Source organism: Periplaneta americana, chromosome 10 (genome assembly GCF_040183065.1).
Source record: "Periplaneta americana isolate PAMFEO1 chromosome 10, P.americana_PAMFEO1_priV1, whole genome shotgun sequence".
Lineage (NCBI taxonomy): Eukaryota > Metazoa > Arthropoda > Insecta > Blattodea > Blattidae > Periplaneta > Periplaneta americana.
Window position 1 is genome coordinate 174,725,180 of NC_091126.1, and position 27,695 is coordinate 174,752,874.

Here is a 27,695-nt window from a genome sequence, read left to right on the forward strand (position 1 = left end):
ACAACCATAAAGAACAACCGGTAATACAACTCTCTTATAAATTCTAACTTTCAGATTTTTTGACAGCAGACTGGATGATAAAAGTTTCTCAACCGAATAATAACAGACATTTCCCACATTTATTCTGCGTTTAATTTCCTCCCGAGTATCATTTATATTTGCTACTGTCGCTCCAAGATATTTGAACTTCTCCACCTCTTCAAAAGATAAATTTCCAATTTTTATATTTCCATTTCGTACAATATTCTCGTCACGAGACATAATCATATAGGCTACTTTGTCTTTTCGGGATTTACTTCCAAACCTATCTCTTTACTTGCTTCCAGTAAAATTCCCGTGTTTTCCCTAATCGTTTGTGCATTTTCTCCTAACATATTCACGTCATCCGCATAGACAAGCAGCTGATGTAACCCGTTCAATTCCAATTAGAAACAATAAAGGTATATAATAAAGAAGTAATATAATATATGAAATACAATATAACAGTAAAAATAGACTATAAAAATCTGCCATTGTAATTCAGTTGGTAGCACTCTTGCTAGCCGATCCGTCGCGCAGGCCTGACTCCATCCTGGGCCGACCACCTGGTTGGACTTTCTCCGAGGTCCTCCCCAACCGCAAAAAGACAGTCGGGCAAACCGCGACGAATCCTTGGCCTCAACTCGCCATGACCAATTCCATCAGTACCAAATAACTCAGTAGTTGACACAACGTCGTCAAAAAACCACGTAAGAAAAACAATATAAAAAGTGATCAAATACAACACATACGAAATGTATCAGAGAGAACACAAAGAAGATATTGAAGATATGATATAGGCTACTGTAATATACAAAATACGATATAAAAAAGTGTGCAACATACAATATGAATACCTGAATAAAATTATTGTCAATCACAATAAACAGAAAAATAAATACTTAAACAATAATACCAAACGTATGTTACTTATATATGTTTATGCTCGACCATGCCGAAATGTAGTAATTATACACCTGGTAGCAGTCCTTTAATGCATGTCATTAAAGTACACCTACTCATTAAATTTCAGGTTTTCGATTATTCTCGGATATGCAATCGAAAGACAACGAGGGAAACGTCACGGAGGCTGGAAATCCAATACTGTCGCAGAAGGTTATGTTCTGTTACTATAATAATTAACGTTAATTGTAAATAATATTCAAATAAATTCAATTTGTCTTCTCGTTTTTTCAATCCTAAATCAATTTCCAGGTTATATCAAAATTAGTTCATGTTATTCCTTAAATTGTATCAAGGTCAATGACATTATTGTTCCTCGGAAAAAATCAATACTTTCGCGTCTGCGCACATCTCACAATTAACGAGCTATGCATAAGGTCACTTCCGATCTTCAGTCAGATGCGAATAAAATGAATACTTCTGAATAATTTCAAGTTAGAAATATGGTCGAGCATAAAAAGTCCTATGAAACTTGCCCATAATGATAATTAAGACGCTCGTATGAAAATTATGAAACTCGCTTGCGCTCGTTTCATAAACAAACATAATTGCGTCTTAATTACTATCATTATAGGCTCGTTGCATAATGTACTATTAAAGACATTTTAATACAGATTAATAATTACAAGTTTTAGTTAGTTCAAGTATTTTCTTTTTAAATATTTTCTTATTCAATAATTTAAAATTCGAGTTTGACTTAATAAAGTTATTATATGCCATCCTAGCATTATAAACAGGTTGTTACTACATCCGATATCGTGCATAATTGGCTTATTGTAGCACGCGTGCCAATAAAAGCAATGACGCATTCGCTATGACGTAATACAGAAACCCTTACTATCTTGCTTACCGCTCTACGCGACGTAACAAGAAATTAAATGCAGGACAGAAGGTAACGTATCATTTATTTCCAATCTTTAACAATTTTGTATCACTTTTTTTAATATCACATAAAACAGTTCTGTGGTTCACAGAAACTATATTAACAAAATAAAGAAACATTTCTCTTTATCCTATGTCAATGCCAGGCGCAACTAATCGATACGAACGTATGAAGACTGTCAGCTATGGATCCCGAATTTCTTTCATAATTTATTTCCTACAATTTATAATGCTAAGGTACCATAAAGTGTTGTATCCAACTCTTGGATAATCTTATTATGACACTCGTGAAAATTGTCGCACTCACTATCGTTCGTACGACAAACATTCACTCATGCCATAATCATCAAGATAACCACTTGTTGCATAAATAACTAATACAGTTTTTGGCCAAAATTTTATCTGTGCCTTACACCTGCTTCAGTCTTGCATTTTGGCTCAATTAGAGGGCATAAAATCCTAAATTTCCTTGTATTATGTCCATGATCGTCCGATATTAAAGGGATTATGATGTTTGTGGAGATAATTTAGCAAGGTATGTATAAATTTGTTTGATGTCCAATACATCGAATTCTTTATATGCGAGATGTGTTGGGTAATCGAGCTCTCTTTTTAAAAACACATTTTAATTATTCTTGTTTGTAAAAGTAGTAATGGGAGAAGTGAAGATTGTGTTATTCCGCCCTTTCCTATTATTCCATATTGTATAACCGATTGAATTAAAGCTATAAATATTGTTCCCAGTGAATTAACTGGCATGAATTGTCGTAACTGTATAAATTTATATGTAGTTTTATGGAGGTTGGAGCATAAATAATTAATATGACTGTTCCAAAGTAGATTTCGATCAATAATAATACACAAATACTTTACTTCGTTCGATAGGTTTAACTTGGGACAATTACAGGAGTTCGAGTTAGAACACTTATGACTATCACGAACAAATATATTGTAATTTTTATTAACTTCGGGAAGTCCTGTTACATTGAGAGAGAACGGTGTACTTGTTTTCTCTATATTGAGCGAGAGTAGATTTGCGTCTAGCCATTTTTAAATTTTATTTATTCCTGTGTTGGCAGTCTTGAATACTTCTTCCCAATCGCTACGAGTAAATATTGCAACAGTATCGTCAGCAAAAGCATACACATTGCATTTTGTGACATTTTCATATAATAGTACATTATGCAACGAGCCTATAATGGTAGTAATTAAGACGTGAGTATGTTTATGATTTTCATACGAACATCTTAATTACCATTATAGGCAAGTTTCATACGACTTTTTATGCCCAAGCATATTTCTAAATTGAAATTATTCATAAGTATTCATGTTATTGTTATCTAAGTGAGGAGCGGAACTGACCTTGTGCAATAGCCTACCTCGTAAATTGTGAGATGTGCACAGACGCGAAAGTATTGATTTTTTCCGAGAAACAGATGTCGACGATCTTGATATAATCTAGAGTGTAAAAGAAACAATCTTGATATAACTTTGAAATTGAATTATACATTGAAAAACGAGATGACAAATTGAATTTATTTGAATATTATTTACAATTAACGCTAATTATTATAGTAACAGAACTGACTTTATTTCAAATGTAGGTTATTTATTGTGCAATTGGTGAAATCGATATTTGCGCTTTCATATGGTGCTTTCTGATTGGCGGAACACCTGAACTTTAATGAATAGGTGTACTTTAATGAGGTCCATTAAAGGGCTGCTACCAGGTGTATAATTACTACATCTCGGCATGGTCGAGCATAAAAGTAGTAATCATTTATACATAGTGAACAAAACAGGACCGAATACGGTTCCTTGTGGAATGCCAATTTCCATTGTAACATCTTTACTCATCGCATTGTTTATTTTAGTACACTGATATCTATTGAAGAATTGCAATAACTTCAGGAACGGGATCAGGAAGGAATCGATCCGAAGGTAAAGGGAATTGTAAAAACTTGTGACTTATATTTGGGATTGAAGCCAAGATTCCTCCGGAGCCAGTCTGCTGACCTGCCGTGCATTGGCTCCATACGCAAGGGAGTTCCGAACATGTGGGCCGACGTCTCTTGTTGTGAAGCAGATATGACTTCTTTCTCTGAATACCATGAGCGCCGTTATGGTCACGCGCCATGTTAAGAAACAATGCTGATAAGGGAAGATTGAAAATTGTCCAAAGACATGTTATCTAGAATAGGCTTTTGAAAGCTTTGTCATGGAGACGACAAAATGTAGTGTTATTCATTTCACGCTATTAGTGACAACTGAATAACTTAGCCCAGCGTTTCTCAAACTATGGTCCGCGGACCACCTGTGGTCCTCGAGGTCTGCCCTTGTCGTCCTTCAAAAAAGACGGACGAAAAAAATAAAATTCAAACGAATTGCGTATTACATTATAGCTGAAAATCTCAGAGATTGGAAATTTCACATGGCAATCCCTTTCACTTTTTCTCCCAGTACTGACATTTTATGGAATTTATTACCCTACCCGTCTATCGACTTCCCACTCTACTCTCAGCAACAAAAGAGGAATTTAAAGCACTATGAACGTGGTGTTTCTCGCTATCTTTTCCTTGCATTTCTGGTGCTGCACCTGTAACCCAGCCAGGGACCACTCGAATTCATTACAGAGGACCAAAGTACCGAATCTTTTCATGTATTTATGACTTTAAATCTTTCTTATGTGGTACACGCTTGTAGTTGCCTATGTCTCTGTTAAATAGTGCCCATTATACATACTGAAAAACTGGCTTCGATCCGGATCTTTGAAAAGAAAGGAACGTGATGATAGGCTTCATTTAGGCATTGCTAATAGTTCAGAAGCTGTGTGTGACGATACTAATATCAGTGATTCTCGTGCCATTAAAGAAATATCTTAGTCATTCAACTATAGGCCTAGAACAATTGTGTAAGAATCGACAGGCTCATTCATCTCATTAATGTGAGTACCAACATTTATTTATTTTTTTTTAGTTAACAAGTTAAAGATTATCCAAACTCTAATAGCCTTGAATTATTAAAAAAACGAAAATTAATTTTCTTCTATTAACATTAACTTAATTAGCTAATACTAATATAAAATTGATTGAATTAAATTAATTTTAATTAATTAATTCTAATTTAAAATATAAGTATACTGGTATTAAAATATGCTACAAAAATTATAAATTTACTTTCCAAGGGAATAAGAGTAAGGTGGTCCGCGGCAATGTTCTGACTTACAAAAGTGGTCCCCACTTCAAAAAAAGTTTGAGAAATGCTGACTTAGCCTATTCCAAGTGATATTCCTATCTGTGATTTATTTCGCTTATGTAACTACGATTTATAAGACATACGGAAGTGTAAACGTTAACTGTGTATCCAAAAAGGAGTTAAACATTTCACTTTCTGCATAACATACAAAAGGCATATTCGAAAGGGTACCCATGAGTGAACTTTGAAGAAAATCTTTCAAAAACCACAATTTTGTTTTTGACATAAAATACTACATACCGCCCTCTATTAAAAAAGTAGCACCACCTATATAGTACCGCTATTCTTAAAGTCCATACATAAATTTTAAAAGTCCTGTAGTGCTTTAAATTCCAGCTGTGACACGCTCAGCTTTGCACTGTAGACCTACTGAGCAATTCGGATTTATTTACATTTTCATCGACTTCTGTTTCAATATAACGCGTTACTTTCATTGTTAGGTGTTCCCATAGGTTCATTGGTGAACTAGGAGGATTTTAATACGAGTAACGTTTTCAAATCTTTCATTACTGTTTTCTCATACATTAAAATTTTCAGCATTTTCATTCCTATAAAATACAAATTTTGTGTTAGACAGTTCAAACTTGGTATTCAAGTTCAGAGCTAGGTAGTGAATAAAAATATCTCTGAGTTACATAGTGAATACAATTTCAATATATAGGCTATATTTTTTTTCAGTTTCTTAATATATTTCTTTTATTTTTAAGAAAAAATTATACAGTATTTTTTTTTAATTCTAGAGGCTTATTTAATGAATCTACATTTAAACCCAGGGCTATTTAAATAATTATGTGTGTGGTGAGCCTATTTACAAATTATGAGACTGAAAAAAAAAAAGAAAATTGTTATGCAAGAGACTTCTTGTGTTACTCACCCCCAAAAATGTAAACTTGCCCATAACTTGTGAACCATGAGAGCTACAAGGACAAATTTTTGTAAGTTCTTTAGTTATATTAGTATACACCTAAGGTACAAATTTGAAAAATCTAGCTTTTATAGTTCAGAATTTCGCAATTTCACTCATGGGTAGGCCTACCCTTAAAAAAAATCAACAAATCTGATTTCAATCAAATTGTACAGTAGTGGCAAAAAAACCCGACCGACCCTTGTAGTTGATTTCAGAGCCTTGTTCACTCCAGAGCACGATAGACTGGTAACTAAGACTTTCGTGGTTCGAATCCTGCATGGGAAGGAAACTTTTTTTTTTGTTCCTTATTCAAATTTATTCCCAATACTTTTAGAGAGGGAGAGAGAGAGAGAGGGGAGGGAGAGTGAGAGTGAAAGTGAGAGGGGAAGAAGAGAGAATGATGGGGAAGGGGAAGAGTAGGGGAGGGAGAGAGGCAGAGAGAGAGAGAGAGAGAGAGAGAGAGAGAGAGAAGTTGTTTCTACCTGCCCTTTTGTGTTCACAGGTTCCATTTTTCCGAGGCTTTGCCATATGATGGTTGACTTAGCGCTTGTGGAGATGATTTCGTGTACTTACTGCAGTTTTGCGTTTCTGATTGTCTGGATTGTCTTGTGTAAACATTAGATCATGAAGTTTAGGTCACATTTATTAAAGCCTGCGTGATGAATCTTGTCTCATTGTGAAATGAGAGAGAAAGGAGATATGTCTTACCTCGTCTGTGTTGTTATTGCGATGGGGGGAGTGAAGCGATGCCAGTGGCGGAAGGGACTAGTTGATACATTCTGTAGCGCAAAATTAAGTAACAAAATATCTCTCATCGTACTGTATAATTCCGTCACTGAGCTTGTCTTTCAAGAAACTGAGTTCCGGTAGTCTGTACAATAACAAGATTTTGAAAGGAATCCTGAAAATTTACAACCCTCCTATTATCTCCACCCACATTTGAAGGGACTTGGTTTTATTGCTACTGAGACAAGATAAACCTTACCAGGTATACAGAATGTTTCAAAAATACGGGGCATAATTTCAGGTATGTATTTCCCACATGTAGACAATCAAAATATTTCATTACAACATGTGTCCGGAAATGCTTTATTTCCGAGTTATGGCCTTCACAACATTGAAATTCACCGGAACGTTTTTCTTTCCGCAGGTCGTTGCCGTCAAAGGAGACATTAAGAGGGCACTCTGACAGTTCATTCCGAGGTGAAGGTTACATTCAGTGTTGTGTAGGCGTTAGACTGTGCGACATGTATTCAAATCCGCCTTACCGTACATGAAGTGTATCTCTGCCAGCTCTTGATTTCAATACATGTCGCACAGTCTAACGCCTACACAACACTGAATGTAACCTTCGCCTCGGAATGAAATGTCAGAGTGCCCTCTGAATGTCTCCTTTGACGGCAACGACCTGCGGAAAGAAAAACGTTCCGGTGAATTTCAATGTTGTGAAGGCCATAACTCGGAAATAAAGTATTTCCGGACACATGTTGTAATGAACTATTTTGATTGTCTACATGTGGGAAATACCTGAAATTATCCCCCTATTTTTTAAACACTCTGTATCTATGCTCTATACACCTGATCTCGAGCCGTCATTAAATCCCGAATGGTACTCGTGTGTCATGGAGTATCATCATCATTCTCTGATCTCCAGTTGACCAGATTATCTCGCCTCTATTATTTCCTTCCATAATGCATTATGTTAATTTTATGTTTTCATTTTCTTATCACAAACACTATTACTTCAGTGATTTGGAATGTGTGACATTGATTTGCGCACGTCTCGCTAGTTGCAGTAGTTAATGTGTAATGACGGCGATGCAGATAAGCGAAGCTTTAAGTCTCAGTCCGAGTGGAAGCTTACCTCTCCGAGCGACACATGTTCGATAACCGGTCGATGCTAGCTACTTCTTTTTCTACTGGCGGGCGGACCTGCTACAGAGACATATTTCTCAGACGTGGCGACATTCTTTCAGATATTTCACAATCGATTCCGAAGTTAAAATACCAACAACGATCACGGTGTTAAGTTTAAAAGTTTGACTTTGCAAAAGAAATACGGTAACTTACATATGAAACTATAGGTACGCTTCACGTTAAATTATTTTATTTTCAAGACAAGTTTTAAAATCTATTGTCATCATCACCAACGTAACTGTTACCATCACCACAACAATTAATATTACGATTAGCATTGTCGACTTCATCCAGGATTCATTCGGTTATCCATATTCCTCTGGGCCAGATCTTTCTTGCACGACTATTTTTCTACATTTTTTGCATCATGAAAATTCCAAATAATGCAGATTTTATGGATTGCGGGTCTGCCAGTCCTTTCGGTGGTCTTGCGATTATCAGGCTATTCCTTCGATTAGGAGTCCACGGTTTCAAATTCGGCAGAGGGCGATAAATCCTGAGCATGTCTTCCTCAGAGAGGAAAATAAAGTCGTGGGTCCCTTGCACACTATCTACCAAAAAGTAATTGGAAACTGTTTTTCCCCTTTAGAACCTCGTAGTACCGTCTCTTGTTGCTATAACAGCAGCCACCCTGTCAGGCATGTTCTCCACTAGTTTGTGTAGGATATCCACTGGAATGCGTCGCCATTCCTCTTGCAACATGGCACTCAGTTGGACAATGGAAGTTGGCCGCATTTCCCGAGACCTTAATCGCCGGTCCAATTCACCCAAAGGTGCTCAATGGGATTGAGATCAGGACTCCGTACAGGCCAGTCCAACCGGTGAACATTATTGTCTGCATACCACTGCATAGTAGCCGCCGAAACATGGCACCTAGCACCTAAAATCCTGGGTGCCCAATTACTTCTCGGTAGATAGTGTGTATTTACGGCAAGCAAAATAACTTGTCAACGATGAAAAGTTTTTCACGGTGCTCACGGTGAATTTCAACTATCAATAAGGTCTACGATTCAGAGTCTTTGAATAAAGTATAACTGGGAAGTTAAGACATGAGTCAAACATTGCTTAATATGTTACGTTATTCACTGATTCTATTGCCATGGAAGTAATGCACATGGAACTAACAAAATAGTTATTTTTAGCATATATGCTGAAGACTAAGCAGTATGTGTTCGTTGAAGTTTGTACGAAGATTAGTTCACGGCAGTGGGAGTGGATTATAGCCGAGTCACAGATCTGAAGGTTCCTGCATGTCTGACGGGAACATGATTCGTGTAGATCAGTGCAATACAGCAGAGCGCCACCAGAGGTATGGCGGATTGATGGCTGAAGAAGAATGCATGGTGTGGCCGATGGGCAGCACAACCGGCACGAAACTCGTTTGGATATTTACGCTGAAGTGCTTATGTATGCCCCATATCCCGCCAGATATATATCACCTGTAACTGCATGGAATACAACTCAAAAAGATTCACGTCTATACTTCGTTGCATAATGTCTGACAGGAAAAGTATACACTGTCGGCAGAGGAGGAGAGAAGTATAATTGCTATTCAACAAATAGCAGCGGTCTTATTCCATGCTTGTCTTGAAGTTGGACGGGAATAGAACGAATCAGACCGCCCAACTTCAAGTCAAGCTGAGGGAAACAATAGTGAAGCCCTCAACGGCAAGAAAATTCAGGAAAGAAGCATTACTCGTTGTGGGGCTAATACATATAAGACAGGGAGTTCGAGCACTGAGGAGACAGTCCCTTCAGCAAAATAACCAACGTAGATCTGGTAATTGTACTTGGGGGTTCAGCTTATTCAGATTTATTTAACAAGAGTCAAGGGAAATCAAACGATTTCCGTTTGGATACAAACTAAAGACTACACATACAGCGAAGAAATTAGACAAGACGTGTGCTTTGGGGACTTCTGGATGAGCACTCTACCTTTACTCACAGTTTAACGGCACACTTCCCTTGACTAATGAGAATTGCAAAGCTCAAGTCACTATTTCTGTCTTCAAAATGTTCTCCATTTCTTTAATGGAACGGCGAGACACGGGCTGAGACAAGTGGCCTAAAGGCTTGGAAGTCTCATACTTTTTCTTTCAATGACGCGCGCTCACGCACTTATAGTTTATTTTACAACTAATTTTCCTCTCCAATTCATTGAGGGAGAAATAAACACAGAAATATTACACATATATATATATATATACATACAGGCGTACATACCAACAGAGATGGTTAACGTACAAGAATGGATACTAATGGAATAACAGTTCAAATGTTTAATTACAGATCAATAGGAAAATACAAACGGGACGAACATCAAAAGATGGGCAGGTTTAAAGTCAAGTGTTAAAAACGGGAACGGGACAGGCCTAAAGGCTGGTTCACGATAAACCGGGAACGAGAACCAGAATGAAAACGAGAAGCAGAGGACGTGAATATGAAAATTTTTGATTCACAATAAACCCGAGAACGTAGACGACTATGCATATCGATATGCATGTCAATAACGATATGTAAAGTCGACATTACGAATTCTGATGTTATTTGTGTATAATTGACCAATGGCGTTCTCTTAAGAGTACAAGGCAGCCAACATAAACACAGGTTAACCAACTTCGAAATTTCAACTGAAACATTTCATTAGGTATGGTACTATAAATATGCCCATGCATCTTTATTATCACAACCTATTTGAAGTCTACCATAATGTAAAATAATTAGAGAAGAAACATTTGTAGTAGAACAAAAATGAACACAACAGTAGTTATTGAATTGAAGCATGAATATGTAGTGTGTAATACAACCAATACAGTAATAAAATATGATGCACTTACGATCGGTGTTCAAAGATGCAGCTATTGAAAACCACGTATTCTCCTTCATTTTCTCATCTTTATACGAGGCGCGCCGCTTATCGTAAACGTGAGGATTTTCCTCAACACTCAATATTAGAATCTCATCAAATATAACTTGCTCCATGATGCACGGCACAGAACAAAATAATGCATAGGTTATGTCACGGTCTTCTTGCTACACAATATATGACGACAAAATACCTTTTAGATGGCAATAGAATGAATCTAGTGGGCTGTGATCGGAAACGTGAACGCCAAAGTTGAAACTTGGCCAACTCTCCGTTCCCGATCCTGGGCTCCGGCAAGCTTTTCGTAATTGTGAATGCTCACATTTAAATGTACACATTTTAACAATTTTACCGTTTTCGTTTTCGTTCCGATTCTCGTTTCCGGTTTATTGCGAACCAGCCTTTAAAGTGACTAATCCAAGTCATAATGATGGTGACAACTTGACTTTGATATACTTGATTTTACGCCATTCATCTCCATTCGGAAACAAAGTCATTAAAATGAGACAGTGACCACAAATGCTATCTCTGACCGGAGTCTGGTCCTCACCACCTGCGACCCGAGGCTCCGTAGCGACTGCGCCAATTATTAAGTATGTTAGAATATTCTACAATCTGTTACAAGTGCTTGTTTAATGGGTGTTGCAAAGTTTCAGCTATGCCACAGCGTCTCCGCGAGCGACGCCGCTGGGGACTCCGCCTGAGAGCACGTAGGCCTAACAGCCGCACCACAACACCCAGCAAATGTAAATGTACTCATTGTCAGTGCGAGGGCTACACCGTCGTCCAGCCATTTGAAAGTAGAGTTGCAAAAGAACACACAATTCAAATTGTATCACATGCATATTTAGGCCTAGATATGTATGTACAGGGTTGGCCACCGGATAGAGAGGTTTTTACATAGTTATTTGGTTTACTTCTTTAAAATAATTAGTAGTTATTTATTTATTTATTTGCGTATTTATTTATTTATTTATTTATTTATTTATTTATTTATTTATTTATTTATTTATTTGCGTATTTATTTATTTATTTTCGTATTTATTTATTTATTTGCGTATTTATTTATTTATTTAGGCGAAGTTAAGGCCGTCAGACCTTCTCTTCCACTTAGCCAGAAACAAAAGAAGCTGATGCAAATGATGTTGATAGTGCTAAATGGCTCCCAACCCATAGGCTAGCCACTAGACACAGGTGAAAATGAAACTTCGATATCCTTCCACACCACACAACGGAGAAACACGCACACTTCAATAATTGAAAGTAACCTCAAAATTGCGTAGTCGGTCACTTAATTCATACACAGACATTTAGTATCGTGTGAACCGCGCTCTCTTGCATTTCGTTCCCTTGTTTATATCTGCTCCAAAGACATCTGGTATAGAGTATAGTTACCGAGTTACTGCGATTGAAACAGAGTAGCAACTTTGTCTGTTGGAACTGCGGATTCTCATAGAAATCATCGCGCTGATTTCAAATTAGTTTTCAAAATTTTCCCATTGCTTAAGGTTTCCGAGTTAATCGTGAGTTTTGAAATTTAATTAAAATATTTCTATTACATAAATAATATCTATGCCGATTAAAACTACTACGACAAACTGTCGCCCTCGGAGCGTAGTTGGTATAGCGCTGCTCGAGGTTGCGGGTTCGATCCCGGCCGAGGTCGATGGCATTTAAGTCTGTTTAAATGCGACAGGCTCATGTCAGTAGATTTACTGGCATGTAAAAGAACTCCTGCGGGGCAAAATTTCGGCACACCGGCGACGCTGATATAAACTCTGCAGTTGCGAGCGTCGTTAAATAAAACATAATTTTAAAACGTACGGCAAACTTTGAAATAAAAAAAAAAGACATTGTTGAGCGAAAACCCGTCCTAAGTACAGGGACATCATTTTATTTTTACTAACGTTTTTAATATTAACCTGTCTATACCTTTAGAGAACCGGAAACACCGCTTGCTCCCCCCTCCAAGACTGGAGTTCGATGATACTGGCGTAAAACACAAATCACTCTACTAGGTATAGGATGGAAGAAAAGTAGTTCATCCATTTACGTAAACTAGGAAATATCGCGATTTTGAGTTTGATAATTTTCATTAGGTTTTTCTTTAATCAAAGTACAGTACTGTATTAAGAATAAGTGTTTTTACTCACGAAGTGAGTTATCCATGCGAACGTATTCATTATGCAGTGTATATTATACTGTCTACAGCACATTAGCGTACAGTATAGAGAAAGAAGTTAAATTGAAAAATAATCATAATATGAATATTTAAACGCAATTTTGAAAATGGTGACCGTTCATTTCAATACAGGCTTCAGTTCTTTTGTGCATATTATCGCACTATAGACTATTGCATCTAATTCCAATTGCCAGTTTCGTCCTTCGTACTAGTAACTCATGTTGAAATAATTCTGTACCTACTCTACGTACTGTGAATTCAATCTTCACTTCTGCCCGACACGAAAATATAAAATTACTCAGACATGCTATCTACTGTCCGTCCAAGTGGTTATGCCGCAGGATTGTAGAAAGGGAGGAAATCACGTGACAGTTAATTACTTAACGAGGCCCTTTTATTTAAGTTAAATTAAACAGCTGTATAATATTACGTAAACTTCCAATTCCTAAGAGAAATTAATGTTTTCAGAAAAGAGCTAAGACAGCCCAGCTATTACAGAGGGGCGAGCAGAAGCAGGTGGGGGAAATCGGGATGCGACGTAGGCAAACGGACAGTACCTGTGCGAAAATATGATTCAATATTGAAAGCTCTTTCGTCACTGGAAAACGCGAACATATTTCTGGAACGTACTATACTCAGTAACTCAGTACTGCTTACTATCTGCGGTCTTGGTTCTGTGTGGAGTTGGAACTTCCTTAGTAGAAGGGGTGGGAGTGAAGTACATTCAAAAACTCAAGTACAATAAAAATTGAAGTAAAAATAAAATGATGTCCCTGTATTAGTCTCTGCCCGCTACAAACCAAACACCACTTGGATCCGAACCTGCTTTCTGGCAAGGAAAACCGACGATGCTTCGATCTGCTAGCGCTGGATGTTTCGCGATCGCAATGTTCAAAGAAATGCAGCAAAACTTCCGTCATATTTAATGAGGGAAGCCCGCTCGAGTAAACAGAGTGAACGAAACATTAGATGTACAGCTGTGAATGGAATCTGTTGACCTAGTATAAATCACTAGCGTCCTGCTCGTGTCGTTATGATTTCACAATCGGGTGACATCGGTTCCGACACAAAAAAGAATGTTCTTAGGAAATAACCCGCAGAAGCGAGATGGATGGCGATCTGATTCAAAGATTTTTTGTGGGCCCACATGCTGTAAGTAAAAACACACCCTAGCCAGCCACACTGCTCCCGTCTCGTTTAGATAACGCTCATCCTTATTTAGTTAATAAATTACGATAGGCGCGTGGACCGATAAGAAGAACCTCTATTCTGGGGTTCTTCCTAATACTCTAGATCAGACGTCTCCAAATGCGTACTCGCGAGTAAGCCCCTGAATGGAACCGAAGCCAGTTCGTAATGAGCGCGCTCCGCCTCACCCATCCCCACCTGTACTGTACTCAATGTTTATGCGCAAACGAAGAGCAGTGGCGGACTGCCATTATCATTGTGTTGGTCGGAGTGTTCTACCGTTTCACAATGTCTTCTAATCATAACCGTAGTACATTCATGGATGAAAGGGAAGAGAAATATTTTTGTGTTAGTGGGGAGAATGTGAAATGCTTAATTTGTTCGAAAAATTTTAAGGGTGTGTTAAAATTCAACATGCGACGATACTACTCGACCCATTATAAAGAATATCATACAATTACAGGCATGTTGGACATGTGAAAATAATTTATTTTGGGGCTATCTGTATAACTGTTGGTTACTCTATACATAATAATCAGTATATTACAAAACGTTTACACTCAGTTCCGCATGACAAACATATCGTGTTTCGTTTAATTTTAGGTGAAGTGCGTAGGCCTACACATGTTTTGATAAATGAAGGGTCCAGGGGAAAAACCTGTTAAGTCCAAAATTATCAATTTTTTGTTTTGGATGCCATGAAATACCTCAGGCAGTAGAGATTTCAGTGGTTTAATTGTACAGAGTAAAAACTTGATTAAGCCAGATATATTTGAAGAATGATAACTCAGATACAATAGAATGTAATGGACCTTGAAACATTAAACTTGCTCTCCTGTAAAAACAGTAAAATGTGACTTAGCAGGTTCTTCCCCTGGACCCTTCAAATGTAAAATAAGAAAATACAAACACTAATCACACACGTGTTCTCAGTCTTAAAACAATAAAAGCTTCTTGCTAGCTATGTTCTAGCTTGGAATATTGGAAAATCAATGAAGCCCTTTACAAAAGCATCATTTGTAAAATCGTGTATACAGGACGTTACTAAAATACTGTGTCCAGAACAAAGTCAAAGTTTAAGAAAATTAAATTGTTTCCAATTACAGTTCAGAGAAGGAATTTCAAGATTGTAAATGTAATTGAATCTGAAGTCGAAACCACAATTAACCAGTTTGTAGCTTACTTGCATTGGACGAAACCACAGATAGAAATGACAAAGCTCACCTATCCATTTTCATCCGAGGAGTTAATGAACAGTTTACTGTGTCTGAATGTCTTCTAGATGTAATTACAAAATACAACTGGAGAATATCCTTTCCAGGCACTGAAAGGCACCACAGAACAGAAGAGGTTTAATTTGCAATGGCTTGTGTCAATAGCAACCGACGGGGCTCCAGCTTTATATATATATATATATATATATATATATATATATGAAAATAATATACAAACGTATGATAATTCTTAGTATTTTGATATTATTTGTAAACATAAGCACACCGTTGCCGCGATCCCCCACTGATCGCTCCCATCTGTTGAGGTACGAGTCTCTTCCCCTTCTCTAGCCGTACAGCACATTGTGTTCGGCGGGCAGCAACAAGAGCATGACACACTATACGCTTTTTGGAGACCTCTGCTCTAGATCATATATGTAACAGATAACTCATCGCTATGTTAAAATCGGCAGCACTTTGAAGAGAACAACCGCCAGGATCGCCACCCGTCCGCCGTAAACGAACACGAGATGGCAGTACAGTCGCTAATGCAATTCAAATGGGAATTATGACGTGACTCATTACGTAACAACTAGATGGCGGCGTAGTACACCTGACAAAAGTTGTTAACGTCAACGCCTATATAAGGCCGACCTATCTGGTTACATATATGAACTAGGCTAATACTACCGTACTTCCATTGTTGTTGTTTGATTACTATAAGCAAGAGCTTGTAGTAATCAATTGGTACTTTTCCACAAATTAGGCCACTCGTACTTCGCTGAAAAATAGATTCCGGGCTCGAAATGGAACCGGAACGCTAAGTTATTTTCGTGGAAACGGATTTGTTGATGACAACGACGAAATTAATTGACCAGTGATTTGGCGCCGAGTATTATCATGCAAATCAATTAGGCCTGATATAAAAGTTTCAGATATAATTATGTTCTTCAGAAATGTTCATTCCTTTATCATATTTACACAGATGGAAAATTCACGGATTGTAGTACCTTTATTCAGAAAAAAAAAACAGGCCTACATTAAGTAAAATTCACACATCATTAATAATTAGGCCTAACTTCGACTTACTAACAAAATAAATTATGTCTGGAAGCTTTGTTTCGCAGTCTTTGAAATGGGTACGGAGGTTGCACTGAAAGAAGAATTCCACTCGCTGCCTAGAAGTGGCCAATGACATCTGATCATTAGCCCGATAGAAGTGTACCAAGTCCCGGTTCTTTTAATTTCAATACACCGAGCTATTTATTCAAAACCTGAACGATACTCATTGCAGAATAGAATATATATTCTGTTTACAAGCAAAATGCATTAAGTCAAAAATATAATGCACATAATTTATGTGTATAAACCTAGAATTTGAAAATTAAATACACACAAAGAGAAATAACTTACTGAAAATAATATTCTGTGAATTCAGTTTTGGCAATAACTTTCAAAGTGCTTTTTTCTCAGAGGTAATATTTTTTGCTTAATGTGTTTTGCTTGTAAGCCGAAGATATGAAAGACATACCGGAAGAGTATTACATAGGAATTCTATTATATCTTACAATACAGTGTCGTCAGTATTTGTAATAATTTAATTATTATCTAGTTGAAAATGTATTGAAATAAAATTAGTACCAAATTAAAACTGTTCGGGTGGCGCAGTCGGTAGAGTACTGGCCTTCTGTGCCCGAGGTTGATGGTTCAATCCCGGCTCAGGTCGTGGCATTTAAGTATGCTTAAATGTGACAAGTTCATGTCAGTAGATTTAGTGGCATGTGAAGGAACTCCTGAGGGACAAAATTCCGGCACACCGGCAACGCTGACGTAACCTCGGCAGTTGCGAGCGTCGTTAAATGAAACATAATTTAAATTAAAATAAACCATCCGTAATGGACAAAAGCCATTTCTTACGAAAATGTATTGAAATAAAATTAGTACCAAATTAAAACTGTTGTGGTGGCGCAGTCGGTAGAGTGCTGGCCTTCTGTCCCCGGGGTTGATGGTTCAATTCCGGCTCAGGTCGATGGCATTTAAATGTGCTTAAATGTGACAAGCTCATTTCAGTAGATTTAGTGGCATGTAAAAGAACCCCTGCGGGACAAAATTCCGGCACACCGGCGACGCTGACGTAACCTCGGCAGTTGCTAGCGTCGTTAAATAAAACAATTTAAATTAAAATAAACGATCCGTAACGGACAAAAGCCATTTCTTAGGAAATGGAACAGAAAGGTTCCCGAGATTCATGAACTGGAATGCCGATCCGGTCCGCTCAGGTCCATTTAGAACCCTGGTTATATTCACTTAATGTGTATATAATAGAAAACGTGCATACGGATATGTATATACCTTTGTAATACGTGTATGTGTACAGGTATCAAAAAAGCCTCCATACATAGGTAATATCAGTTCAAAATAGAAATGTCACACAATGTGCTCAATATAACGGCTTTCGAGAGATAGGCACACGTCGGTGAATGTGTCCCAACGCAAAACCTCCAACATGTCCGTAGTCACATGACAGACATCGACGATAAGGGCTTGCAGATAAAGTGTGTTGAGGGAAATCAAGAAGTCCCAATTTTTAGCGATTTTATGGTGTGCTTTGAGTGGCAACTGGGACTAGAGAACTGTCCAATCACAGAGAAAAATTAAAAGTGAAAATGTTCGTCTGAGGTAGTGTTGGTCATTTGGTACACTGATTAAAAATCAGAAATGTTAAGATATTAAGACTTGTTTTTCTCGATAATGATATTCCCTGTTTTCTCTCGACACCTTTCAGATATTGCGAATCCCGGGTTTTCTCGTGATATGCATGCGACTTAAGATGATCAAGGGGTGTGAGATTCGGAAGCGAGTTGGCACATTGTGCAAACTACTGTTCTCCAACCAGGAGATCAACCGGGAAAGGAATGTGCTTACTATTGCGTCATCTATTGGAGCGAAGTAGATAGATAATATTACCGTTATAACGTCAGTTTAAAAACCATGCGCTCTCCTGCGTATGTTATTTCCTATATGGAGAGATTAAAAGACCAGGGGATTAACAGTGATCTAATTTCGTAACTAGGGTAGTATAAACATGTGTGTATCAATGTTATTGTTTGTGCTGTGAGAGCGAGCCAATAGATATACGAGTACCCACGTGTGTGACCTTATGACATCTTATGACATCAACATTCATTCACAGCATTACCCCGCTGCCTTTCATCCCGCAGAGACTTTCTCGTGGTTGGAGCACAGTATGTGACATTTTTATTTTGAACTTACAGTTCTTATGTGTGGAGACTTTTGGGACATCCTGTATATACGTATCTATGAGAACGTGTGTGTGTGTGTGTGAACGTACGTATAAATATTTATCTGCGGAGAGAATTATTTCGTGCAACTATATTCCTTCAGAGCCACTCAGCACTCAAATTATTCCCTACAGCACAAAAAAAAATTCAATGTCAACGTTTGTTACTTGTACTTTTCCACCAAAAACGAAAACGACAAATTTAAATACCGTAAAACACAACTCTCTCAATTAAAACATCCGTAAAACATGTCAGCTAATATTGAACTAAAGAGCGAACAAAACAAAAAAAACTGTACAATAAAAGTTGACAGTCTTCTCATTCGAAGCAGCCACCACTTCACGCTGGACTTCAGCTTCACCTATACTTCACGTACATTCAACAGAGAGCAACATTTTAAACATGTGAAATGTTCTACAAGCAATATCAACTTACCGATGCCGACGCCGACCACGATACGCCCGACCAGTAGCATCTCCTTCTGATTGGCGAGACCCATGATCACGGAGCCAGCCGTGAACACGAGACTGGCCAGCAGGATCACCGGCTTCCTGCCAACTTTATCTGAAAAGAAAAAGAATTGCAATACAACTTCACCAGTGCAAAAACTGAGTCGCTTATTTAGTAACTCAAACTAGAGCCTCCATATGAACAGCTTATTTCAGAAAGGGTCCTCGGTCACTTTTTATGCGTTTCGAGTTAACAACAGTTTTGTGTTCTGTTACAAACGCAGATTTTAATGCAGAAAAACCCTGGGTCAATGGATCATGCCTTTCTTAAGGCGCGTCTCCACTATTTAACATTTAACAACAACATGTTGAATTTAACATGTATATGGACATTTCAAGTCTCAATTGACTTAACATGTTAACTAAGTAGGCTATGTTGAATTTAACACTTTTAACATGTTGGCGTGTTTTCCAGCAGAAATGGAAAACATGTCAAGTCAATTCATTTGCTCGTGCAGCGTCGGTACAGTTCGGCAAAGTTCGTACAGTTTCCATAGCAACAACTATAAGTTCCGATTTTGTGGCGCGTATCTTGATCATTTTTATACAACGAGTTAGAAACTTTCTAACTCGTTGTTTTTATACTATAATTGGTCCTTGGTGTTGTCTGTAAGTTGTTCGAAATAATGGAGTGGACGAAAGAAAATGCATTAGAATAAAATTAATGCACTGATGGAAAGGCCTTGTTTGTGGGATGTGTCTGCAAAAGAGTACATGGGCAAAACTAAGAAGGCCGAACTGGAATTATTATTTAATTGTTCTCGAGAATACAATAGAGAGTTTTCGCACTCTCGTCATACGCTAAACGTTAATGCTATGTTGACGTCAGTAATGGTCGTTCGTAAAACTTAGGAAAGAATAATTATACAATATTACCCACTCCTTTAACATCTATCATGTCGTAGGTCCTATGATAATCAATCGCGTTGTAATTTTTTTAATTGAGATGAAATGGCTGCACTTAAATTGTGTATTTCTTTGCTGTAACAGGAAGTATTTTTGCAGCACTATATTAAAATCGTGTTCTGACATTCTCAGCAAGTTTTTGAATCCAGATCGATACTGTATTCAACTTTAAGCTCGTTTAGAATGTATCCTGCATAGTGTCTTTTACTAAGATATTGCCGCATCCACATTCTCATTTTCTTGCTCTTCAAAGCCTTGTAACAAGCAATAGAGGCAGTTACACAAGTCAGATCATCATCTGAATCCATTCTCCAAGGTTTGAAAATAAAACACTATCTATATTAAAATCTCATAGACTATTTATGGTGGACTACGCAAAGAAAGTCAAGTTTAACTTGTTTAACAGTGTGGACAAAGTGTTAAATGAAATTAGCATTAACATGTTCAATCAACATGTTGGGATGTTAACGGTAAACAATTTAACATTTAACTTGATGTTAAATGTTTAACAGTGGAGACGAGCCTTTACAGTAACATTGAGGATGTTTATTGTTCACGTAGTTCAGGAAGGTGCTCAGTCAATGACTCCGGTACTTTTCTGCAGAATATATTGGTCACACTAATCTAATCAGACAAGTTAGTAATATGTAAACAGCAGCACTCGATCAAAAGTTTGGCGTACTGAGATTCAAACACGCACAAAAACAACGTGTGCGTGTGTGTGATGTATGTATGTATGTATGTATGTATGTATGTATGTATGTATGTATTTACACTGCAAGTGGGCAAGCACCCGGTGGCAGTGGTATATACAATATTAACAATATACAATAAAATGATAACCAATACACAATAAAATTTACAATACACAATACAATTTTATAACACATACAATTTTACACACAATACAATAATAATACACAATACAATTTAACACAATAATAATAAAACATAAAATAAAATACCTAATTTTACAATACAACCTACATAATTATCTATAGGTCCTACATAAGTTTCAGTAGTCTTTCACTTTACTCTCATCTCATTCCCTGTAGTGGCACTATGACGCATTTCGCTGACACTTTAGCACACATTTCACTGACACTCTGTAACTCATTTCACTGACACTATAGAACACATTTCATTGACGCTATAAATTATCACTGATCGGAACTGTTCACTGCACTGTAAAACCATAACTTCACTGACTCACCTCACTTCACTGATACAACAGTTCAAATAAGTCAAATAATTACATCCTTATGCATACTTATAAACGGAACTACATTTAAACTAAACATTTCTAGTCTAAGGCCCTCTTACACGCTAGTTTTAAATAATTTACAATTCAAACCAAGGAAGTAAACTCGTCAGCCTAGATAAATACATGTCACCTTAAAAAAATTAAATGTTGAATGTCACCTTAATTTTAATTTTCACTTTATATACAACTTTTTAAATTATTCTTGAATCTCCTTAAGGAAGGACAGCCCTCAAAGACCGCTGCATCTCAAAGACCGCTGCATCTCAAAGACCGCTGATGATGATGATGATGATGATGATGATGATGATGATGAACCCACTAGTTTCGCAATGTTGGGAAAATTAAATTATTTCACACGATTGCAAAACCCGGAAACTTCATCACGCTTGAAATCATTTTTGTCCTGTTGGATCTGCATCCATCTATTTTTAGCCAGTGCTCAACATATTCAACTGCAGAGATTCGGTACCTGTATTCAATCACATAAAGATACGACTTCGTCTCATCATGCAGAGGTTTTTGGATCATTTGAATAGTGTTCATCATTTCCTATATCAGGTCAGGAAAATTACTTGGGCAAGCATTTTATTTTAGAAACAAGTTATAAATAATATACGGCCTATCCATAGCCTACTGTACAATCTCTATTACATAGCACGTACGCTGAAATTAGGTAACAACTATTACGAAATTAAAATATATTCAACTGAAGTACTGTAAAAGACTGCCTTGATTTTATTAACAAAAAACTTAATACAGTATCATGTTGCGATACTTTCAGTATTCATGTGTTTACAGGGTGACAAAGACATCTACTCGGGATACACTATCTGAGGTAAGTCAATCATGTAATGTGACCTACTTTAACATATTGTTTACGTAATGCAATTAATATGTAAAGGGTGGCGCAGGTCGGAAGGAACATGTGCCAACCCCCTATTACTACAATAACGTACACACCACCTAACAATAAAACTGACCTCAATTTTCAAATTAATTCGGCATTGTTGTTCAAAGCCTGTTACAACATAGACAGTATGAAGTCTTCTTCTTTCTCTAGCTTATATCCTAAGCCATGCAAGACCGTCTTCTCCATCCTTCATTCGTTAAATCGCCTGAAAAATTTCCTACCCTTTCAATTAAAAAGAACACTCATACAAACATTAGTGCTGCCACATTGTGACTATTGCGACATTCTACTAACAGATTTAAATTCTAACTTAGCCTGCGTACGTTTCATTTGCAACATCCGCAAATACGACCACAATACACCTTCCCTTGAAACGCTCCAATGGGTAAGATTACAGGACCGAAGATAGATCCATTCACTAATTTTCTTATATGGCATCATCAATACTTCTTCGCCTAACTATCTCTCAGTGCGTTTTAATTTCTTGTCCTCTTATCACAGCCTGGGTCCTAGTTCTAAAAATGACCCTTTATTATCTATGCCTTGCCATAAAACAGCTCACTATTCTTCCTCTTTCACAGTATCAGCAATTCGTTTCTGGAACTCCCTACCAAGCTCCCTCAGGAACTGTGAATTGTTTAAATACGTGACCAGTATTCACGTTTAATTCTCATTTGTATGTATATGTGTATATATGTAATTTTCCTCAGTGTTGTATAGTTATAATTTACCTTTGAATGTGTAATTCTTGTAATTTGTAATATTGGTTTACTTACCGCTTGCATATTCATTGAGTGTAACTTCTAGCCTTATATTATTTTGTAATTATTATTTAGTATGTTCGCATTATTTTACTCGACTTGTGCTTGTTTATTTTATTGGGTTATTTTACGACGCTGTATCAACATACAGGTTATTTAGCGTCCGAATGAAATGAAGGTGATAATGCCGGTGTAATGAGTCCGGGGTCCGGCACCGAAAGTTTCCCAGCATTTGCTCGTATTGGGTTGAGGGAAAACCCCGGAAAAAACCTCAACCAGGTAACTTGCCCCGACCGGGAATCGAACCCGGGCCACCTGGTTTCGCAGCCAGACGCCCTGACCGTTACTCCACAGGTGTGGACTTGTGCTTGTATAACTATATAAATTTTATTAGTGTTCTTTAAATATTAGTCTGTAAAATTGTATCAGCTTCTTTTGTTTCTGGCTAAGTGGAAGAGAAGGCCTGATGGCCTTAACTTCGCCAGAATAAATAAATATATATTATTATTATTATTATTATTATTATTATTATTATTATTATTTTGGACTTCTATCGACCTACACACTTGACTCCCGTGATTTCCCCCCCCCCACCCCAGCAAAAGAAAGCAAGACATTGCACAGAAAAACGTTCACGCATAGGCAGCATTCAAACCCACGATCTTGGCTTCTCAGAGATCAGAGCATTAACGAAGGACATCTATCCATCCCCGAGCCGGGATTGTAACTCACGGACCTTCGTACCGCGCCTCAAATCGTGTAGCCACCCGACCCTCTGATCCTTCAACGGCTTGAAATTCTGTGACTGGCAAGTTATTCACAATCCTAGCTTGAAAGCAAACGTTATATTCTGACATCAACAGAACAATGAAAGAAAATATCGGCATTCAGAACGAGAAATTTATATGCAAAGAACAATTACACTTGTTCTCGAGTGTTACGTCGATCGACTGTGGAGAGGAATCGAAAATGTTTTTGAAATAGCCTATGTTTTGTGTACATTGTGTGTCATGGAATTTGGACGCTAAATCTAATGTTGCAAGCAGGTTTGTTGTGCTCCTCGAGTCCTTGTAAGCACCTATTTGAGCTAAGAACACGCCGGAAATTACTACGAGGGTAAATTTATTACACTCGTATTCTTCGATTCCACTCTCGACCTTCCAATACCCGTAACTCCCGTCTTGTCATAGACTGAATGATTCCATTTGGCCCAAAATTAAATTTGACATTTCGGAGATATAGGCTACAGCAGTGATGCCCATAGGAGCAAGCGCGCGCTTTAGAGCTCAGGAGAGCCTGAGCGTTTTACAGCGGAAAGGAAAGAGACAGACGAAAGTGATAGTATATGCCGCTTGGTCGAGCTATATTCAAGTATGGCCAGCACTGATTCAATAGATAAAGGAAAGAGAACTTATTAAAACTGTATCCATGTTAATTTTTAGATTTGTCTGAGAAGTATAAGTGCATTATAAGAATGTAAGTTTTAATTTTAATGCTCATTTTTCACAAGTTTCATTTTTTATTCAAAAGAAATATTTTCTCAACTTCTTTTAGAGAAAAGTGAAATTTTCAGATATAGGCCTCTTTATTTAGTAGCCTTACAGAATGTTTTCGTAAATCTAATATACCGTATATACGTATTACTGAAGATAGTGTATTGAAAATTTTGAAAATATTCGCATGGAAATTGTTAGTAAAGAAATGAATTAACAAAGCAACTACTGTTACATCATAAGCAAAATATACGTGGCCATGTGTTGTAAAAATGTAAGCTGTACAGCTTCAGGACATTTCGAGAAAATAATTTAATATTCTGATGTTAGGAAGTTGCTAACCAATATCACCTTAAAAGCATAATACGATAAGAGTTTTGTTATGGAATATTAGTTACACTTAAAACATATACAGCACCTAGGTAACTTTGCTTTGTACTGCAATATTGTTTTGATTAGTTTATTGATTACTTTTAGAAGGCTAAAGGTATCATCAATATCAATTCCAACTTATGTCATACTCAATCTCTTTTTTTGGGGGGATATCACTTTCTTTATGATTGATGTATTTCATCCATTTAGTACAGTATAGTTGTACTACTATGGAATTTATGTGAATATTCCTTCTTAACTCTTTATTATGATATTAACGTTAAAAACACAAGTGCAATATTAAGAAATTGGTATTAGCACTTTTGTTTTACAGACAATATAGATAATATCAAACAGAAAGAAGCCATATAAACATAACGACATAAAATTTCACGTTTCGTTTGAAGTTTATGCACCACTGTTTTCTTAATCCAACAGGCTGCTTATTCATGTACACAACCCTTCCTCTTTCCAAACTTAGCGCTTGATGCCCGCGCACGACGTCAAGGTCAGAAAAATGCGCTTGCTTTGACATCACTGGGCTACAGTATTTTGTAACTTTACGTCGTCAGCATTGCGTCTACACGGCTGTATTATTGTGAATGTTCGCTTTGGTTCCAAACCTTCATGTCAAGTTTATGTTGGTTTACATTGTGAGATATCACAAAATCTGAACCGGTATTGGAGTCTCAAATAAATGTGTAGGAAGTAAATTTTTCCTTCGGGCCAACAGCGATGCATCGCAATCGCCAGCGGGTTCTGCAGCGGTGGAACACCGCGTAGAAAAACACAGTGTAAATTTTTGATATATGAAGTTTGACTGCGTGAAATCGGACTCCTCCTCTTGGAATAATCAACATTAATTGTTGGTTGGGAGAAAACCTGGAATATTTAATTCCTTTTCTGGCTTCGGCAGCCTCACTGTGATATCGTTCAGCGTAAATGGACGGAAATTAATTTGTAGCACACACTTCCCCAAGTCGCCTTTAAAGAGAAAGACTGGGAACCAGTCACCACTATTACACGCGTTTAAATCTCACGAGAACGGAAGTTGAATAACCATGACTAAATCTGTCCATTAAAATTCAACGTCAGAATATTAATTTGTGTTCGTAACGTCGCTTAGCTGTCTATCGACTGTTAGCTTGTACATTCTCATACGACTGAGAACTTAGCTACAGTACGCGAATTCTTATACGGTTAGCGCGTCTAGCCGCGGAACCAGGTGGCCCGAGTTCGAATCCCGGTCGAGACAAGTTACCTGGTTGAGGTTTTTTTCCGGGGTTTTCCCTCAACCCAATATGAGCAAATGCTGGGTAACTTTAGGTGCTTGACCCCGGACTCATTTCACCGGCATTATCGCCTTCATCTCATTCAGACGCTAAATAACCTGAGATGTTGATTACCTACTTACTGAATTTTAATGAACCCGGAGGTTCATTGCCGCCTTCACATAAGCCCTCCATCGGTCCCTATCCTCAGCAAGATTAATCCATTCTCTATCATCATATCCCACCTCCCTCAAATCCATTTCAATATTATCTTCCCATCTACGTCTCGGCCTCCCTAAGGGTCTTTTTCCCTCCGGCCTCCCAACTAACACTCTATATGAATTTCTGGATTCGTCCATAAGTGCTGCATGCCCTGCCCATCCCAAACATCTGGATTTAATGTTCCTAATTATGTCAGGTGAAGAATACAATGCATGCAGTTCTGTGTTGTGTAACTTTCTCCATTCTCCTGTAACTTTATCCCTCTTAGCCCCAAATATTTTCCTAAGCACCTTATTCTCAAACACCCTTAACCTATGTTCCTCTCTCAAAGTGAGAGTGCAAGTTTCACAACCATAAATAACAACCGGTAATATAACTGTTTTATAAATTCTAACTTTCAGATTTTTTGACAGCAGACTGGATGAAAAAACCTTCTCAACCGAATAATAACAGGCACTTCCCATATTTATTCCGTGTTTAATTTCCTCTCGAGTATCATTTATATTTGTTACTGTTGCTCCAAGATATTTGAACTTCTCCACCTCTTCAAAAGATAAATTTCCAATTTTTATATTTCCATTTCGCAAAATATTCTCGTCACGAGACATAATCATATACTTTGTCTTTTCGGGATTTACTTCCAAACCTATCTCCTTACTTGCTTCCAGTAAAATTCCCGTGTTTTCCTTAATCGTTTGTGGATTTTCTCCTAACATATTCACGTCATCCGCATAGACAAGCTGTTGATGTAACCCGTTCAATTCCAAACCCTCTCTGTTATCCTGGACTTTCCTAATGGCATACTCTAGAGCAAAGTTAAAAAGTATGTGTCAATCCATCTGGAGAAGTCCAAGTATATTTATGTATATCCTTATGGGGGAATGTTGATAAAGCGTCGTAAAATAACCTACTAAAAAGAACAAACAACAATGCTATAAAATTGAAGCAGAATTTGCTCAGAATTTCAGTACGGTTTTCATCAAAGCAAACTGTGGTTATTACAAAACTGAGCAAAGAAATTTGTGCTATTAAGACTGTAGGCAAAACCATTATATCTACAGCCTTCAAGAATTCTACAGTCATGTAACAACGTCGACTGTGAAAGCGTGTCAACGCCATTGAAATCCGTTACGCTTTCAACAGAACGTTGCCGATAAGCGACAGATTCATGTACTCTAAGAACGTAATTTTGATTTAAATATGAAGAATTCTGCTGCTACAGGAGGCCAAATAAATCATTATCTCCTGAGATCACAGAATCGACTCATTGGTCAAATGCGAGTTAACATGTAG

At 37.4% G+C, this 27,695-nt stretch overlaps 1 protein-coding gene across 1 annotated transcript in view; it reads right to left on the bottom strand.

Moving 5' to 3' along the window:
• The window catches only part of LOC138708170 (proton myo-inositol cotransporter-like), a 397,474-nt gene that overhangs the window by 227,902 nt on the left and 141,877 nt on the right, over positions 1 to 27,695 (bottom strand). The window contains exon 3 of the mRNA XM_069838437.1: positions 19,130 to 19,258. Coding sequence (XP_069694538.1) covers positions 19,130 to 19,258 — 129 coding nt within the window. The remainder of the gene's footprint in view (positions 1 to 19,129; positions 19,259 to 27,695) is intronic.